The 16,530-nt window shown below is 41.6% G+C and overlaps 2 protein-coding genes across 2 annotated transcripts; one reads left to right on the top strand and one right to left on the bottom strand.

Annotated features, from left to right (window-relative positions):
* Positions 1–4: 4 nt before the first annotated feature.
* On the top strand, positions 5–8,391 carry MFAP1 (microfibril associated protein 1). The gene is made up of 9 exons (XM_083184106.1): positions 5–188; positions 2,425–2,644; positions 2,895–3,027; positions 3,129–3,316; positions 5,378–5,486; positions 5,562–5,722; positions 5,979–6,138; positions 6,226–6,315; positions 7,724–8,391. Exons 1-9 carry the CDS (start codon positions 110–112, stop codon positions 7,904–7,906), a joined length of 1,323 nt encoding a protein of 440 aa, XP_083040232.1. The 5' UTR covers positions 5–109; the 3' UTR covers positions 7,907–8,391.
* A 3,130-nt stretch (positions 8,392–11,521) lies between these two features.
* Positions 11,522–15,733, bottom strand: HYPK (huntingtin interacting protein K). Its single transcript, XM_083184105.1, has 4 exons — positions 15,470–15,733; positions 14,435–14,490; positions 12,879–12,930; positions 11,522–12,178 (listed from the first exon to the last, which is right to left on the bottom strand). The coding sequence occupies exons 1-4, from the start codon at positions 15,629–15,631 to the stop codon at positions 12,083–12,085; spliced, it is 366 nt and encodes a 121-aa protein (XP_083040231.1). The 5' UTR covers positions 15,632–15,733; the 3' UTR covers positions 11,522–12,082.
* Positions 15,734–16,530: the final 797 nt, after the last annotated feature.

The raw sequence follows: 16,530 nt of genomic DNA, 5'->3' as shown, positions 1-16,530 counted from the left end.
GAAGTGACCATAGAGGAAAAGCACTCACATTCGTCAGTCTCTGTGGTGTTAGGTCCTCCAACGTTTCTGCAGCAGCTCCGTGTGTTGGTGCTGATCGGTAACCGGCACCATGGCGTCCGCAAACGCTCTCAACAAGCAGCCGCCTATACAGTCTACGGCCGGAGCCGTGCCTGTCCGCAATGAGAAGGGTAAGACTCAGGGTGTACGGCTAGTCAGTGATCCGGGCCAGTGGCCATAGTAGGCCGTACTGCTTGCTATACACCCAGTGTGCACGTACACATCGCCCTCACACCGTGTGGCCGAGCTGCCAGATAATAATTGTGGGGTGACTGGGTAGTCTAGTTAGGGAACAGTCCTGGGTCTGCCACTGTATTACTATGGTGATTTGTAGTAACGCTCTGGCTTGCAGTGATGTGTGCCTATAGCAGCGTAGGCCATTGTCAATATAGGCACATAGCCTGGCTCTACAAACATCCAGAATATACTGAGTAGGTCTGTGGGTGTTATACTGGATATGTCTGTACACAGCCCATACCCAATATTATTTCCCCACATCTGGCCGTGTGTGCGGGCGCGCCACTGACTCCAGAGTCTAACATCACAGCTGGTTGGAAAAAAAATAGTATTTGCTGAGCTGTGATGTTAGAATCCACTTATAGGCTTCCCTGAATCGTGGGCACAGCTGTAGGTCCGCTGTCAAGTCGCTCCAGTGTGAACTCAGCATTAGACATACCAGATTTGGAAATGGTCTTTGTGGGTTTGCTAACTGCCCATGCTACTGAGCAAAGTTTACATACTTAGTAGTGATTCAGAAGCTCCAAACTTCTGACTTTTGTGACATAACTCAACTCGAGCATACACGTACATGATACACGTACACGTACATGATATATACAATTATCTGGCCAATCCAGGCCTATATCCGCAGATTGCTCAGATAATTGTTCAGTGGAGGTGCTTAAATGTTCTGAAAATATCAATTAATCAGGTGTGCTGGAATGTGCAATGCAAAATGTTCTCATTTGAAAGATTGCCACAATCAGGCAGTGTATGCCGGACCACCTGCGGACATTTACCTTGTTCCTTTACAAGGGAAACTACAGAGAATAGTTTCTTTTCCAGGGGAGGAGCACACATACTGTACTTTTTCTATTCGATGCTAGGTTTGTGATGGTTTCTAACCATAGGTCACTTCCCCCAATTGCCCATCTGATGTCAATTGACTTATTATTTCAGTGGTGGACACCCAGAAGTGATGTCTGCAGAACAGCAGCATTGCACATATTTAAAAATCTGAAGCTCCTGTACATGCACACTGAAAAACAATCTATGGGTACCTTGGGGTGTTAAGCCCCATACACACTACAGTTATATAGTTAACAATATGGGCTGTGGGTGGCTGAGATTGCTTGTACACACTGAACAATATCGGTAAACGCTATCGTTCAGTGATGTTACTGGGACCCGCTGAATATATAGGTCATTGGCTATATAGCTAAATTGACCTGCATGCTGGCTGGATAACTGGCATGCTGAATGGCTAAAGGGCTGGCATGCTGGCTGAAGGGGCTGGGGAGGACGGAAGAGAGGGCTGGAGGAACAGAGGGTGGGTAGGAGGGTGGTATGCATTGTGCAGCATGACCTCTGCTGTCAGTCGGCGTGACGTGACCTCTGCCGTTACTCCGCGCCACACAGCCGGCCAGCATCTAAGATTGAGACTAGTGCTCAACGCTGCAGATATAAAGACTGCACATGTGCCAGCCAAATCCTGGGATTGGAGCACTGATTATTTTGGCCTAAAATCCCAGGATCCCGCCGATCCTGGGATTGGCCACCCTAACTGAAATGTGCAGTCCTATATCATGTTGCAGTGTATAATGTTGGCATGAAAGTAGCATGGAAAGTGTGTTGTGCTTTCCTGTCAAAATTTAACCATGCCAGCTGGGTGCAGGGAAAAATACTATACTAGGGATGGGCATGGGCAATTATATTGACCCCACTAAACGTGCATGTGCAAAAATAAAAACATCTGAGACCATAAATAATATTTTAGCGATTTGTCTGGATTAAATATATTGCAAACCTGAAGTATCAACAGTAATATCACAGGCAAATCTGAGCTGAGTCAGTAGGTTATGGAGTGAGAACCACACTGCACTCTGCTTTCAGTCAGGGTCAGTTAATGAGTTAAATAAAGGTGGTGTTGCAGTGCATTGTTGTACTGTCAATTAGCATTAACAAATGGAGCGTAGTGTTCATATTTTGTTTCAACTTTTTTGTAAAATAAAAATATATTTACTTTGATGATAATTATGTTAGTTGGAAGGTTTGTGTTATAATATCTGTTTATTTTTTTGGAGTTTGTTTAGATTCCTTTCTTTGTGAAATTTTTATATGTGTTAATGGGACTTGTAATATTTCTAGGTGAAATTTCGATGGAAAAGGTGAAGGTGAAGCGCTATGTCTCCGGTAAAAGACCAGACTATGCACCAATGGAATCTTCTGATGAGGAGGATGAGGAGTTTCAGTTCATTAAGAAAGGGAAGGAACAGGAGGTGGAAGTGGAGGAACCACCAGAAGAAAGCACCAGCGACCCTCGTCTGCGGCGATTGCAGAACCGTATGAATGAGGATGTGGAGGAGAGGTGACCACATCAATTATTATGTACCTGTTACTATTATTCCTGTTGCATAAACTTTTCCTCATACTGTACCGACCGCCCTTCGATAGTTTCCTCAGCAGGATTTCTATCTGACCATGGATGAGAAATAATGGTCACTGTGTCCACCCACCTTCTAATAGTTTTACAGCGAAATCTGTAATCATTTTAAAACAATTAGAATAGTAGTTTTGAACCTGAAATGTTTTACAGTGTTGTGAAATGTTCTCTGCAGATTGGCCAGGCACCGTAAGATAGTAGAGCCCGAGGTGGTGGGGGAAAGTGAGTCTGAGTCCGAGCCGGGTGAGGAATGGCATGTGGACCGAGAAGAGACCACTGAGGAGGAAGAAGAAGAGGTGGACGATGAGGTGAGTTATGATCCAACCTTAAATAACATTCACTTAACTTTTTTCTTTACTATTTGTTTTGTCTGGTCTTTTACACTGATTTTCTCCTGTATTTCTGCCAGGAAATTGAACGGCGTCGCTGTGTCATGCGCCTGAAAGCCGAAGAGCGGAAGAATGAAGAAATGGAAGTGATGGAGGTAGAAGATGAGTGGAAGTCAGGGGCAGAATCCGAATCAGAGTCAGAATATGAGGAATACACAGACAGTGAGGATGAAATGGAACCAAGACTGAAACCTGTATTCATCAGAAAGTGAGTAAATGCTGGAAATACATCTCCTGTAACGGGCATGTTTTTTTATGTCGTGAATTTCAGCAAACATTCCGCTAATGTTCAATCAGACGTTCTTTTTTTTAAGATTTTCTTAGGCTGTTGTATTCTCTATGGCAAGAATGGGGGACCTTCAGCCCTCCAGCTGTTGTTGAACTACACATCCCAGCATGCCCTGCAACAATTTTATCATGGCCAAATAGCAAAACTGTTGCAGGGCATGCTGGGATGTGTAGTTCAACAACAGCTGGAGGGCTGAAGGTTCCCCATCCCTGCTCTATTGGTAATCTCATCCTTAAATGGCTTTGGCCAGAGCACACCAGAATGAATGTCCGTCCTGGCTGATGACCGCTGTGCATGATTGAATGGCATAAATGCTCCTCACGTCTGGCTATGTGATACTATCAACATGGTCTCCAGAACAATGCCAGTTACCCATGCAGTCCAAACCTTTCAAAAGTGTTTCCTTCTTATTACTTTGTACATGTCCACTTGTTGCAGCGGACCAAATGTATTAAACCTTAACAAGTGATAGTGAAAGGTGTTAAAGAGTGATAAAGGACCAGCCAATTCGCTCCTAACTTTCCTTTATCAAACCCAGCCTGTAACATGACCGGAGCTGATTTGCTGGTCCTTTATCACTCTTTATCACTCTTTATCACCCTCCACTTTACTACTTGTTAAGGCTTAATACAAATGCGAGGGTGATAAACATCCAGCTCATAATTGTCATGTTATATGCTGTTTGGAAAATGGCAGTTAGGAACTGATTGTATGTTTATTTCTTTTTAAGGCTACATACATCAGGCCCATTGGCCAAGTGGAGATAAAGTAGGTGATAACGCACCAGCCAATCAGCTATGTTTGCAAAATGACAGTTAGGAGTTGATTGGCTGGTGCATTATCACTTTCCACTTTTTTCCACACCAGGCTTTATACATGTGGCCCATTATGTCTTAAGTGCCTTCGGTACTTGTGTATTATCACGGCGCCCACTAAGCTATTTGCTTAGAGCAGTGGTTCCCAAACTTTTTTGAATCACGGCGCCCTTGAGCCTCAAAACAATTTCACGGCACCCCTACGCTGAATGTTAATTATCGATAAATTTAGAAAAAAAATATTAAATTGTGTTTATATGTCATCCTTAGGGTCAGTTACATGGTAAGAGACAGGATTTACTACTGTTTGTCAATGTTATCATTGGTAGCACTGGTTTTGGTCTGTGATATTGATCATAAATCATTTTAATTGGTCCTGGGCCACCAACTCAGGGCACCCCTGCAACTGTCCTGAGGCACCCCAGGGTGCCACGGCACACAGTTTGGGAACCACTGGCTTAGAGGGCTATTCTGCGTAGGGAAATCGCATCACATCGGATCCGATTTTCCTATGTAATGTATTCAGTGCTCTTTAAAATCAACTCCTCGCCGACGTGGATAGTAGGGGTATGAAAAGGTCGGAGGACACTTTTCGCCACGCTTCGGGGTGGCGTGGATAGTGGGGGGGTGCCTAAAACCTCATTGTATGTCATACAATGATGTAATTGTATAGGTAATGTAATGGAATTGTACACCCTATATATGCGGGAGATGCGATTCAATCCCCCGGGCCTAAGAGAGCAGTGGATAAATTACATAGGAAAATCGGATCACATCGCACGGCCATTACAATGGCCCATGCGATGCTATGCAATGCGATTTTCCTACGGTGCCGTACGTAATAAACTTGGTCGCCGTGATAATACACAAGTACCGTGCCTTCTGTGCCCTTTTTGACACTGTAGGAATATTTTCAATAGAGCTTCTAAATATTATGAGTTGTTTCCCATTGCAACCAATAAGATTCTATAATTTTTCTGCTGCATGCTAAATGACATGATAGACATAAACTTATTGGTTGCTGTGGGCAACACTTCCGCTTTAGAAGCTATAGTAAATGTACCCCAATGAATTTGAAAGAAAAGAGATTCTATGTGCTGTACAAATATTTGAATATTCCTGAAACCTAACAAATGTAAATAAATGTACTTGTATAACACTACAGAAAGGACAGGGTAACTGTACAAGAAAAAGAGGTTGAAGCACTGAAACAAAAAGAGGCGGAGGTTGAAGCTAAGCGTTTGGCGGAGGAGAGGCGTAAATACACCTTAAAGGTAAATCTCGTCAACAGCCATGAGACACTCTGGCTTTTACACATGGACATTGTTTCAACCTTTGTTATCCATTAGATTGTAGAGGAGGAGACCAAGAAAGAGATTGAGGAGAACAAGAGGTCACTGGCCGCTCTCGATGCTCTGAACACAGATGATGAGAATGATGAGGAGGAGTATGAAGCCTGGAAAGTGCGAGAGCTAAAACGCATCAAGCGTGATCGTGAAGAGAGAGAAGCGTAAGTAGTCCTTCATTATTTAACATGCCGGGACTTTATTTTTATATTATTATTTTCAAATATATGAAATTGAAAAGTCCCAGTAATTACGCTATGCACACATAGTTGCATACACCGAGGTGGCACCAGTTATGTATAACTAGTTTATTGGAATGATCTGTGATCAGGTTTTCTATTGTTATGGGACATATGCTACAATGAAAACAAAATGGCTTCCTCCAGCTGTCTTAAAACATATGTCTCCTTTATGTCACAGGATGGAGAAGGAGAAGGCGGAGATAGAACGCATGCGGAACATGACCGAGGAAGAACGCCGAGCTGAACTCCGCGCCAACGGCAAGGTCATTACCAACAAAGCACTGAAAGGGAAATATAAATTCCTGCAGAAATACTACCACAGAGGTGCTTTCTTCATGGTAAGAAATGATCCAATAATGACTCCCAGAAACGCTTATGCATGTACTCTATATTTGGATACACTTTATATATTTCATTTTTTTCAGGATGAAGATGAGGATGTGTATAAGAGAGATTTCAGTGCTCCCACATTGGAAGACCACTTCAACAAGACTATTTTACCCAAAGTTATGCAGGTACTGTACACCTTTTTATTTGTATATTTAAATGTAACTGCATATTATATACATATATGAAATACGTAAGACCCTCATCTACTAGTGCGAGGTATCGCATGCGGTTCTTTGTATGCAATACCCCGCCAACTCAACCAGCAGCTCCCATGAGGCTGGACTGCATGCAATACATTGTATGTGGTCCTTTTGCTTACGATGTATCCAGTCGTGGCTGCAGGATCGGAATTGCGATGTGTTGTGCATGGGAACGCACATTCGCAGGAAAAGTACATGCGATATGACCCTGCTCGTGCGATCCGTCACAATCACGTGAAAAGTGCCCATATCGCAATAGTGGATGGGTGCCTTTCGAATTTGTATAATCACAATAGTTACAATATAATTAATGGTCTTTCTTGCACTGCCCATTTGTGGCAATCTCCTCCTCTTAGAACATTGATTAACAGTGCTCATAATGATTTATCCTACAATGACCACTACTGGTCAGAGAAAGAACACTGCAGTGTAACCTCTATCAAGATGTATCTTCTGCTGATAAATAATTATTTAATCAGTTATTGACTAAGATTCAACTAAATAAACCATGGTCACACTAGTTGAATTCTGAGAGTAAACTTAAAAAAAATATTGAAACTCATCTCTCTGTAATTTTAATGTTCCAGGGCCTGGTGGGACCTCTGTTTAAGATCCGTAATGCTAGGTGCTATGTACTGTTGCTTTACATCATAAGAACAATATCCTTCCCTGAATAATAGTGTTAAAAGCATAATCTATCTTACGCTTTACAGCCTGTGAGTTGCTGTAGTTTGTGATTTAGATGCGAACTTGAAAGCGGCAATATATTTATTTTAAGGCAAAACCTGATTGATCTATATAAATACCATGCGTAATAGACATCATTCCACTTGCCACAACTTGCAGGCTATTCCATTTGGGCCATAAGGTCTAGAGCACACCACCGGTCTAGAGGAAGATAGTTGACGTTTGCATGTATTTCTTTAGAACAATAACCCATCTGATATAGGAAAAATACATGGTCAGTTTTTGTCTTAAAAAAAAAGAAAATAAGATGGGGAGTGACCATGTCAAATCTATATGGTGGTATATTAATGAAGCAGCTGCTTTTAAAAACTGAAAGTGGTACTAATATTCAGAGTAATGCGTAATAGGCTGTACACTGAATATTAGTGCAGCTTTACATTTTCAGCTACACCTCCCCTCTTAAAAACAGTTCTAGGCTCAAGTCCATCAAAGATTGGTGGAAATTTTTTGAAAATTGCTTTTTGAACATAACTCTTTTTTATAGCCAATGTAGATGTATGAATGGTTTTATATTAAAATGGATTTCAATTTCATAGTGGTCTTTCCACAAATTTGTATATTTTATCAGTTTTTTTTATATTTTCAGGTTAAAAACTTTGGTCGTTCTGGTCGGACAAAATACACTCATTTGGTTGATCAAGACACAACTTCATTTGACTCTGCGTGGGGCCAGGAGAGTGCCCAGAATACAAAGTTCTTTAAGCAGAAAGCAGCTGGTGTTAGGGATGTGTTTGAGAGGCCATCTACAAAGAAAAGAAAGACAACATAATGCGTCTATACTTATGGACTTTTTTTTTTTCTACCTTCCAAAATTCTGGATGAATCTAGTTCTGTAAATAATATTTTTTTGGGAAGATTTACTAAAAGTCCCCAGTCTGTTCCAGCCATGAAGGGTTACTGTAAAACTATTTAAATAGTCGCCGTGGGCTGAAAAAGCTTGAAGTCTTTTTGTAGACTACAGCAGTGAAGTGTAAAAAGCCTAGGTTTCTATTTCTTGAATTTGTCATATTTTCAAGGATTTGGACTCCATATTCCTGGAACAACATAAGTAACTTTAAAGCCCATATTATACTTATCAGAACTGAGTGGGATTGGTAGCTTAGCAACTACTTCAGTACTAATAGTTACCAGTCCGTGCTCACAAGGGAGCCAGACTGTCAACTGTTACGTAGACATTTAGCATTTTTTAACTATGTGGCCCTTCTACCAAAACTGAACTTTGAGAAAAACTGTAAATAAAATTCCATTCTCTAATGTGGTTTACAACAGTGTTGTTGTTTAAAGAATAAAGGCTCCAAATAAGGTTACTGATTATGGGTTACATATGAACTACTGATCAGTTTTGAGGAAAAACTGGAGGGAACATACAGAAAAAAAGAAACAAACCACACCTGTAGAAAATGGGGAGGAAGTCACCCTTATTTATGCCATTTATGAAATGTTTACAATTTAAGAAGTACTTTTTAGGGAGTGATTTGCAGAAATGCCGTGTGTACATACATACATACATACATACATACATACATACATACATACATACATACATACATACATACATACATACATACATACATACATACATACATACATATATATATATATATATATATATATATATATATATATATATATATAACACACAAGATATGGTTCAGGTATTGCGCTAATCTAACGGTGAGCTGCAACTCCCAAACGTTTCTCCTGTTAGTAAGAAACAGAGGTTAACACAAAGTTGGGGGTTGTTAGGAGTGCGCTCTGAGCGTATCACCTAGCACATGAGTGTACCAATAAACATGATCTAACAATCATTCATTTTTCTAAAGTGGAATTAGAATATTTCAGCAATGCAACGTAGACTTTGTTCAAAACGTAATTCTTTATTTAAGAAGCCCAATATCAGCCCTATCTGGCTTCTACGGACTGCAGCTGATGCAGTCACTAGAAGCCAGCCTGATAAGCAGTACTGATTTAAGCCCCACCCCCTAGTAATGTCAGTCACCAGGCAAGCAGGGAGAAGGCTGCAAGCCCCCAAACCCTTCCTCCGTCCAGACAGGTAACAAGCTGCTGCTGATGGCAATCCTATTAAAACAGCACCCATATTTTGTACATGCAGAATTTACACTAGATAAGGAATTGTATTACCTTTGTGTAACCCAAAATAACTCTTATTACAGGGGCATACTTACCTGGTTTCAATTGTTCTGCTTCTTAAACTGTAGATATGCCCAGCTTGAAATATTGGAGCTTTAGAAATGAACCAAATTACATAACTCTCCATACTAGAACATACAATTGTACCCCCTTCCAATGCTCAGTAAAAAGCTGGCCATACATCAGAAAGATCGATCTTAAGATCGATTGCACTCATGATTGTGTACAATTTCCCTTGAAATCCCCAGCATCTCTTGGTGGTTTTTGGACACACAATCCATCATACAATCAGTCATACAATCCATCTGCTGCATGATTTTGTACACAAGATGTGCACACAATCTGCATACAATCCATCTTACAATCAATTGAGATTGTATGATTGGGTACAATATCTTTCTGATGTATGGCCAGCTTTACTCTAATGCCCTATACACACTATATGATATGCACCACCACCGATATAGTTAACAGTGCTGCATATCAAACAATCCTCAGGTTAAACACTGAACGATATCATTCATTCACCTCACTGAGACCCCTACCGAACACACAGTCACTGATGTCATCAGATTTGACTGGATGTTCAGAAGATCGGGGTTATAGTTAACAATATAGTGAGTACACACTGAATGATGTATGCACAATACTATTGTAAATCATACCTTTATTGTAGCACAAGTTGCTTACTCTTTTGCAGATTACATAGGGCCAGATGCACTAAGCTTGAAAAGTGATAAAATGGAGAGTGATCAACCACCAGCCAATCAGCTCATACCTGCCATGTCACAGGTTGTGTTTCAAAAATGACACATAGGAGCTGATTGGTTGGTGGTTGATCACTCTCCATTGTATCACTTTTCGGGGCTTAGTACATCTCACCCTCAGTCTTTTGCCTGAATTTAGTATTTCTTTATTTTCCAAGAGTTAACTTATTTTTCTTGAAGAAATCTAAAGAAAATACTGATTTAATAGGCACTGTGATATTTCTTATTGAATTGTACAGTGCCAGAAGCTACTACATTTCCACATGAACTGCCCAATTATGGACTACCATCCATTTATAGTTTAACAATAACCATTTTCTGCTCCTTTAGTCATGTTTTACCAAGTCTTACCACAATAAGCAACTTTATATTCAGAGCTGATGGGGACTTGAGCAATAAGACAAGTTCAGCTCATTCAAAGTGAAACTTTACACTAGTTTATAAAGAGCAGAGGTTTTATATTCTAATAACCTTTACCATTTCAAATAGCTCAATCCACTTTTCTTATGATAGATAAGGTTTATTGTATTACCTTCCTTGCCAATACCTCCTCCTGCCACCAGGTACACATTATCTCAGTGGTTCCCAAACTGTGTGCCGTGGCTCCCTGGGATGCCCGTGGCAGGGGTGCCACGGCTTGGTGGTCCAGGACCAATTGGACAAAACCAGTGCTGGTGGCTGCCAATCATAAAATGTGTGTACAATCAGAAGCAAATCCTGCCCTTTAACACATAACTGAAGCTAAGAATCACATATAATACCAATCTACTTCATTTTATATATATTTTTTGGGGCCTAGGGGATTGCGGGAAAAATTCTGATACTCTAGGGTGCCGTGATTCGAAAAAGATTGGGAACCCCTGCATTATCTAATTGTCCTGTTGTTTGCACAGATGATTGTATAGTGTGTATGTAGGAACATTCGCTTACAAAATGCTTGGAAGGCTCCTGCAATGGTCAGATCAGGTGGATAATACAGATGCTATATTGTTTGTGATCCCAAAGTAGGAATCAAAAGCAAATACACACTGAACAATTTCTTGCTCAGTGTATGGGGGCATTCTGATCTGTTTGTGCTGAAATTTTGTATGTTGGATATCACATGACTACCTAACCAATTAAAAAATAAATTGAGTTGCATCCAAGTTGCCTGCCATTCTGGTGACCTAACCTGAACATTTTCACCCACTCCCATATCATAAGTGTAGACACTGGATTAACATTTCCTTGCTCATTTCTTTTTTTATAAGGGTGTTTCCATACTTTTGGACCACCCTGTATATTTCTTTCAAACACATTTAGGTGTGAGTAGACAGGAGTGGCGTTTATATGTAGTGGTTCTGCCTGCCACACCCAGGATTTTATTCCAGACACTTTGTAAATCTGTGACAAACAATTATGATAATGTTACCATCACTAATAATGATATTATCATGGTAATTAATAATAACACATGTAACTCAATGTACAACTGACATGCAATTTATTTTACATTTTGGCTCCATTTTCAATACATAGTAATGTGTAAAAGACAGTGTAAAGATATGCTGAACCGGTAAGTCACTAAATGATTTTATTGTTTTGCGTTATCAGAATATACCTTTCATACTGCATACTTGTGCTTGAACAACATTTCATTACACAAATAAGTCCATATTAGATTTAGTTTTATTCAAAATAAGTTATGACACAGAATATCTCTGGTTTCAATGTTCTACATTAAATCAATGAAAAAACATCTGCATGTTCCAGTGTCCCTAACATTTGTTCATGTACTGAACCAGACAGAATGTGTTCTAATAAACCATTATGGTCTAATACAGGCTTAGGCAACTGTAGGTACAGCAGCTGTTGTGGAACTACAAGCTTATACCTGGGAAATGCTAGGACTTGTGTTTCCACAACAGCTCTAGACCCACATGTTGCCCACCTCTGTATAACGAAAGGCCCCTTGATTGGCAGTTCTCACTGTTGCTCCAATTAACGCAGAAGGTGTCTAAGAACACTCGTCGGTGATGAGCAGATGCTCAGTTAGACAGTGCGATGAGCGCAGACACTACATTTCCCATGTGTTCCCGCAAACTGCGTTCTGCTGCTGAGCGGGGGATTTCCATTTCATTCATCTGCGTTGGAAAGAATATACAAGTCAGACTGGAACACAAAAGCGAATGCCAACTAGACTAGGAGATTCTATACTCCATATTCATGTATAGTTAAATCAGGAGATAAACTTTGTAATCGCTATAAAAACTATAGTGGAAAATATATATGTCAATTAAAGGCATGGAAAAGTAGCTACAGCTAAACATATAACCACCACAATAACTAGTATTATAACAAGATAACTCCTAAAAAAATAAAATAAACTAAAAACACCATGAAACATTAGAAAACAAAAGATGTCAGATTGATTATGGCCAGGTCATTCAGTAAAGACACCCAATAAGCGAGTGCTGCTGTAGATAGCAAGGTCTACTTCTCGGCCCTGCTGCAGGGTCAATCAGATGACATTGCTAGTGATGTCAGCATGACATCACACTTCGCCCCTGCGTCAGCAATTGTGTATGCACTTACTGATGCAGGGTCCCACTGCCTGCAATATCAGCTGGATACATATCGCTCTAGTGCAGTGGCTCCCAATCCTGGTCCTCAAGTACCCCCAACAGTGCACATTTTCCAGGTCTCGCTGGGTGACCTGGAAAACGTGCACTGTTGGGGGTACTTGAGGACCAGGGTTGGGAACCACTGCTCTAGTGTGTTCCCAGCTTTAATTGTAAAACTGACCATTTCATCGTATGGGAGAGCTACATTTACCACACTTACAATAAGCTCCACATCTTCCTTCTTAATGGTAACTTTTGCCAGCTCCTTTTCTCTGAAATAGTAAGAAGGTCGCTTATTAAATGTACAAAGATTACTATAAATGTGTAGTTCTAGAGCAGACTCCATAAGTTGCCTCTGAAACAGTTATTTCCATGATGCAGGTACGCTTATATAGAATTATCGATGTAATCTAAGGGCTCACACACGCTCATACAACATGCTTACATACTACCACAATTAGGCTTTATTGAACACTGAGAAACGTGCAGTAGATGCACACAGTCTTTTACAGCAAGCACTGAAGAGATAATTAGATATACAGCATGCACATAGATCCAGAGCTTACTATGAATGCTTGTGTATACAGTCAGCACTGACCAAACCTATCAGAATTGGCATGTAGCTGTAGACACAGGGTGCAAGGAAAGTGGCTGTGGCAAAGACAATGTAAATCAAACCATTTAGGGCAAATGGCATATACCATTAATGTAAAATGAAGAGCTGTTTATACCTAGCAATACCTACATAGCAAGGGACATACAGACCCAAAAATGATAAGCACCAGACACCATTGTCAGTGGAAAAAGGACAGTATCTTTCTTAAGAGGCATTACACACAGAACACTTTTGTGCTCTTTTCTAGGAGATCTGACTAGATTGCTTAAAAAGTAAGCACAGATCTCTCCGTGTCTATGCCACTGAGCGATGACTAGGCGCGGTCCCACAGTCAGTGCATGCAATCAAAATCTAGTCAAACTGATCGGTGAACCCTCTTGCAGAACCTGTTTCCTATAAAGCATGTAACTGATAAGAGTTGCCTCTCTATACCCATACAACCAACGATTACAACTTGCAATTACAAATGCTAAAATTAAGGGGGTTATTCTTATTGGTAGGTAAGCAGCGTAAATTCTCTGCTCAGCGAGCCACCTAATGCCCCTTCCCCCAGCGCGTACATTCCCAGCGCATTGCGAATGGATGATTTGCATACACATCCATTCACACAGGCGTGTACGGGGACTAGACTGACATATTTACAAGTGTCTGGGCAGACTAGGCAGGCGTTGACATCCTGTGACAGCTGCCCGCCTGCTTTCACATTTTTGTGGGAACGCCCAGGAAATGCAGGGCATCCCCATACGAATGCCCCCTGCTCGCCTCCATCCTGCCCCCCCCCATTCTCCTCCCCCTGTGCAAACATCTCTGCAACTGTGTCAATCTCCAGAAGGCATCCGCACAGCAGCCCTGCACATGTGCATATGCTAATATGCACAGAGGCTCCACATCGGTCCCCGGTGCGAATGCGCTGGTGACCAAATTAACCACAATCAGTCCCTGGCTAGCCTTAAAACCTGGACTGTAATGTCAGTGTTTGGAAAACTGTGTGTGATATTAAAAGTTTACTTATGTTAGGTTATATTACTAGTTTAATTGTGTTCGGTTACTGTAACCCATGTTTGAACTTTTACCTAACTGTTCAATGACCCAGACATCCTATGGTATAAAAAGATCTTTATAAATCTGAGAAGAATCCAAGTGGGCGAAATAAGGCTCACCTTTCCTGTTTTGCTTTCTGTTCTCTTGACCGTCTGTCACCAATCACGGACATGGCCTAATGATGATGGGGGGTACAAAAAGAATTAACATTATAGAGTGTAAGCTCTTCAGTAGCATGTAACTCGTATAATAAAGCTACTGACTTTAAGAGTCAATGACACATTAAGACATTTAAGGTGTGTACACACGAAGATATTTTTGTAACAATATGCATAATAACATTAATCACAATATCGTGCATATAGTCTAGTGTGCATGCTCTATATCAGGGCTGGGCAATTGCTGCCCTCCAGATGTTGAGGAACTACACATCCCATGATGTTTTGCATTAGTTTTGCTATGTGGCCATGCTGAAACTGATGCAAGGCATGTTGGGATGTGTAGTTCCTCAACATCTGGAGGGCCGCAATTGCCCAGCCCTGCACTATATGATCAATGATGCATGCTACCACGGGTCATTAAACCCCTGCAGTTAAGTATGTTCAGTGGGGGCCGGGTGACATCACTGAACGATAGTGTTTAGTTTGTATTCACTGTATTGTTTGCCTGAGAACTTCAGCAATATCGTTCATGGGGCAGGATGCATCTGGGAAATGTGGTAAAGAAACCCCTAAACAGGGTTTTTACTGCATTTCTCCTTTAGCGACTAGCGACTGCCACCCATGGATTGTATTGTATAGTTTAGTGTACACCCAGATTTAGCCCTGGTACAGTTTCGTGCATTACCACACCAGGGTGCACATCTCCAACTCAAATTTCTGTCATTCACTTTGCCAAGTTTAATAAGACATATCTGCCCACGCAACCTGTTTGTGTGTTATACATATTTTAATATATATACACTCCCTCATTAGACCGGCCCACAGGAGAGTCTCTTTCTCTCTTCTCTCTTGCCCAGCCCTCTGGGACCACTGCCCTACACCTCACCCAGTTCAGTGGGCACCAGCTGCCCATGATACCGGGATATGTAGCGCCAGCATGTCTCCCAGCAATGCCTCCAGCCTGTCTGCGACTCATCCCCGGGCTCCTCTCACCGTCTCCAGGTTGGAGCTCTGGATCTCCTTCTCCTCCGCATAGTCCGTCACCCTCTCTAGATCCGCCGCCCCACTGTCATGTTTCCGGGGCTTATCCGCCGGCCGCTCGCTGCAGTTCTCCTCAGTTTCCAGCTCGAGCTCCACATCCCCTTCCGCGGCCATGTCTCCTGTCTCTGCAGTCAAGTCAACGGGCTGCTGTGCGACCTGAGCTGCATGGGAACCTACATCCGGCACCAGCGCTGCCCTGTGACATCAGTGGGGAAGTAACTCGGCGGACATTTTTGAGTCTGGCAATTTGGTTCATCTCTAGGATACAGGTTCTAGTATCAGTCCGCAGGATCCCGCACACTGCATGTTTTCAGGTCACATGTGTAACTTTTTTTTTCTTCAAAACTTTATTTTATTTACATAAGATCATAAAATATATTCTCTGCATACATAATAGGGACATCATCCGACGAGATTGTTAGCCCTCTTCTCTTAAAATTTCACTAAAGGCTCATGTGATTGAGATGCATTGCTGCGACGGATCTCATGAAAACTGGCAAATCGCAGGTGGTTTTGGTGCGATTGCAGATCTCACTGGCTGCCATATCGCAGCTCGTACCCCCTGCTAGGATCGCATGTGTTATATTGTACGCAAAAGGACCGCATACAATGTATCATTTGCGATCCTGTCCCCCGGGAAGCTCCCGCCCACATTGCAAATAAAACGCATGCAACCAATTGTTGAGATATATCTCACCAGTGTATGGGGACCTTTACACCTCTCTCCTACTCAGTGACCATCTTTGCCCGCACTCTCTTCTCTATCTATGGCCACCAGCCCCTAGTACTGTAGTTTGTTGATTACTCCATCGCTACTTACATCTAATAATGCCCATACACTTGTGAGATATTGTATACAATCCTTCAATTTCAACCTCATCTGGCTGAGAAATTGAATGATTGTATGTACAAAATGTGTACCATTTGACGCGATGTGCGGGCACGCCGCTGAATGTCGCGTCTCACAGTCTTATGTGCTGCACATAATATTTCTTGAATTGTACGTGTGGTCG

Source organism: Crinia signifera, chromosome 4 (assembly GCF_055691185.1).
Source record: "Crinia signifera chromosome 4, ASM5569118v1, whole genome shotgun sequence".
NCBI classification, from domain to species: domain Eukaryota; kingdom Metazoa; phylum Chordata; class Amphibia; order Anura; family Myobatrachidae; genus Crinia; species Crinia signifera.
Note: the sequence above shows the minus strand (reverse complement) of the source record. Positions and strands in the feature narration are given on the sequence as shown.